The sequence below is a fragment of the Sycon ciliatum genome, chromosome 13 (genome assembly GCF_964019385.1).
Source record: "Sycon ciliatum chromosome 13, ocSycCili1.1, whole genome shotgun sequence".
Taxonomy (NCBI): Eukaryota; Metazoa; Porifera; class Calcarea; order Leucosolenida; family Sycettidae; genus Sycon; species Sycon ciliatum.
Window position 1 is genome coordinate 1382353 of NC_088655.1, and position 1794 is coordinate 1384146.

Consider the following 1794-nt stretch of genomic DNA (forward strand, 5'->3'; position numbering starts at 1 on the left):
GATTCAACCTCTAGGTGAGCACCGGAGAGAAAGTTATTTATTTTGCCGCTTCTTCTTTCATTAACAATTATATCTCAGGTGTGTACCTGAAAGTAGAATAAAAGTAATTCTTGTTGATTTCACCGCGCCTACCACTCGGCTACCCATTACACTTGTCCCGTTCTCTGGCCGTTGGTCACACACACACACACACACACACACACACACACACACACACACACACACACACACACACACACACACACACACACACATGCTAGCAAGGTGTTGGCGCAAACGTGCCCTTAAATACACACAAACGCAAACACAATCGCGCACGCAGTCGCGCACATGATCGCACACACGCAGGTGCACACACGCGCAAGCACACAAAGTGAGGGCGCTGGTCCACGTACACACACATAAGGAGACACACCTACACACCTGGTCCTGGTAAACACTGCCATTATGGTCACGTGTCCCCTTGCGGGACCGACAACATGGAAGCCACGAGCTACGGCAGAAAGTCGGAAGTCCGCCGAGAGGTCAGGGACCATGTTAAATTGGCACCACGAGAGAACCATGTCTGGCAGCTATGGATTTGGAAGCCACGAGTAGAGCGGCAGCACCGACCACATGCCCCACAGTGGGCCTTGCAACACACGCGTGCACACACACGCACACACAACGTACATACACACACACACACACACCCATCATAGCAACCTGTTTTAAATCCAATTCTCCATGATTACACAAACTATGACAAAAAATAAACACAATTACATATATAAAAAATTGGTTATGAGCAACACTGGCTCACACTCAAATCACTGCTTTTCACCAGAAAAATATTATATTTCAACGTTTCGGTCATGAAATAACGATCATCAGGAATGAAGTGGGCACACCGGTTAGGGTGGGTTAATAAATGGTACCGCTTCGCCATGTTGTGTCAGCTGTTGATAGCCCGGTGACCAATATTGCTATTGTCCTGGAGCGCATACTCAACCAATGCCTGAAATATGTCCCAGCACATCTGAAAAACACGCTGGAAGCACTGGAGGATATCCGGCAAGTGTATCCCGACCTACAAGCCCCAGCGGGGACCATCATCGTTACAATGGGCGTGGTCGCTCTTTACCCAAGTATCCCTATCGCTGAAGGGGTGGAGGCGGTTGCTAGAGTCCTGCAGCAGCACATCGAGTCTGTTGACACATTTGGTTTAAGCGTGGAGCAGATCGAAGAGCTGTTAACCTTCGTTCTAAGATCCAATTATTTCAGATTTGGTGAGAAGGTCTACCACCAGAGGAAAGGCATCGCCATGGGTAACAACCTAGCGCCCCCGTTTGCGATTATCTTCATGCATGACCTCGAAACCTCGCTGTTGCTAAACTCGCCTGGTGCTCCCGTACTCTACAAGCGTTATATTGATGACATCATTATGCTGTGGACACTGGGGGCCGCGCTTCTCCGCCAGCTGATTGCATTCTTTAATGCCGCCAATGCGAGCATCAAGTTCACGTATCAATCTTTGGAGTAAACTGGGTCGGTTGACTTCATGGACACGACTATTCATGTCTCCTCCGAGGGCGCAATATCATTCGAGCTGTTCCGCAAAGCTTGCCACAGTGGCCTCGTCTCAGACTTCAACTCGTGCGTTCCGCAACAGCAAAAACTCGCCATCGCGTCTTCGGAATTCCTCCGCGCGGCCCGCCTTTCCTCTGATCCTGCAGCCCGCCAGCGAAGTGAGCAAAAGGTTATTGACACATTAAAATTCAACAACTTTCCTGACAAAGTTATCGCGACTGCTCA

At 49.4% G+C, this 1794-nt stretch overlaps 1 protein-coding gene across 1 annotated transcript; it reads left to right on the top strand.

Moving 5' to 3' along the window:
* The first annotated feature begins 910 nt into the window (after window positions 1–910).
* On the top strand, window positions 911–1522 carry LOC135829899 (uncharacterized). The gene has a single exon (XM_065342280.1). It carries the CDS (start codon window positions 911–913, stop codon window positions 1520–1522), a length of 612 nt encoding a protein of 203 aa, XP_065198352.1.
* Window positions 1523–1794: the final 272 nt, after the last annotated feature.

Coding starts and splice junctions, on each gene's coding strand:
- LOC135829899 (XM_065342280.1), top strand. CDS start 911: ATGGTACCGCTTCGCCATGTTGTGTCAGCTGTTGATAGCCCGGTGACC.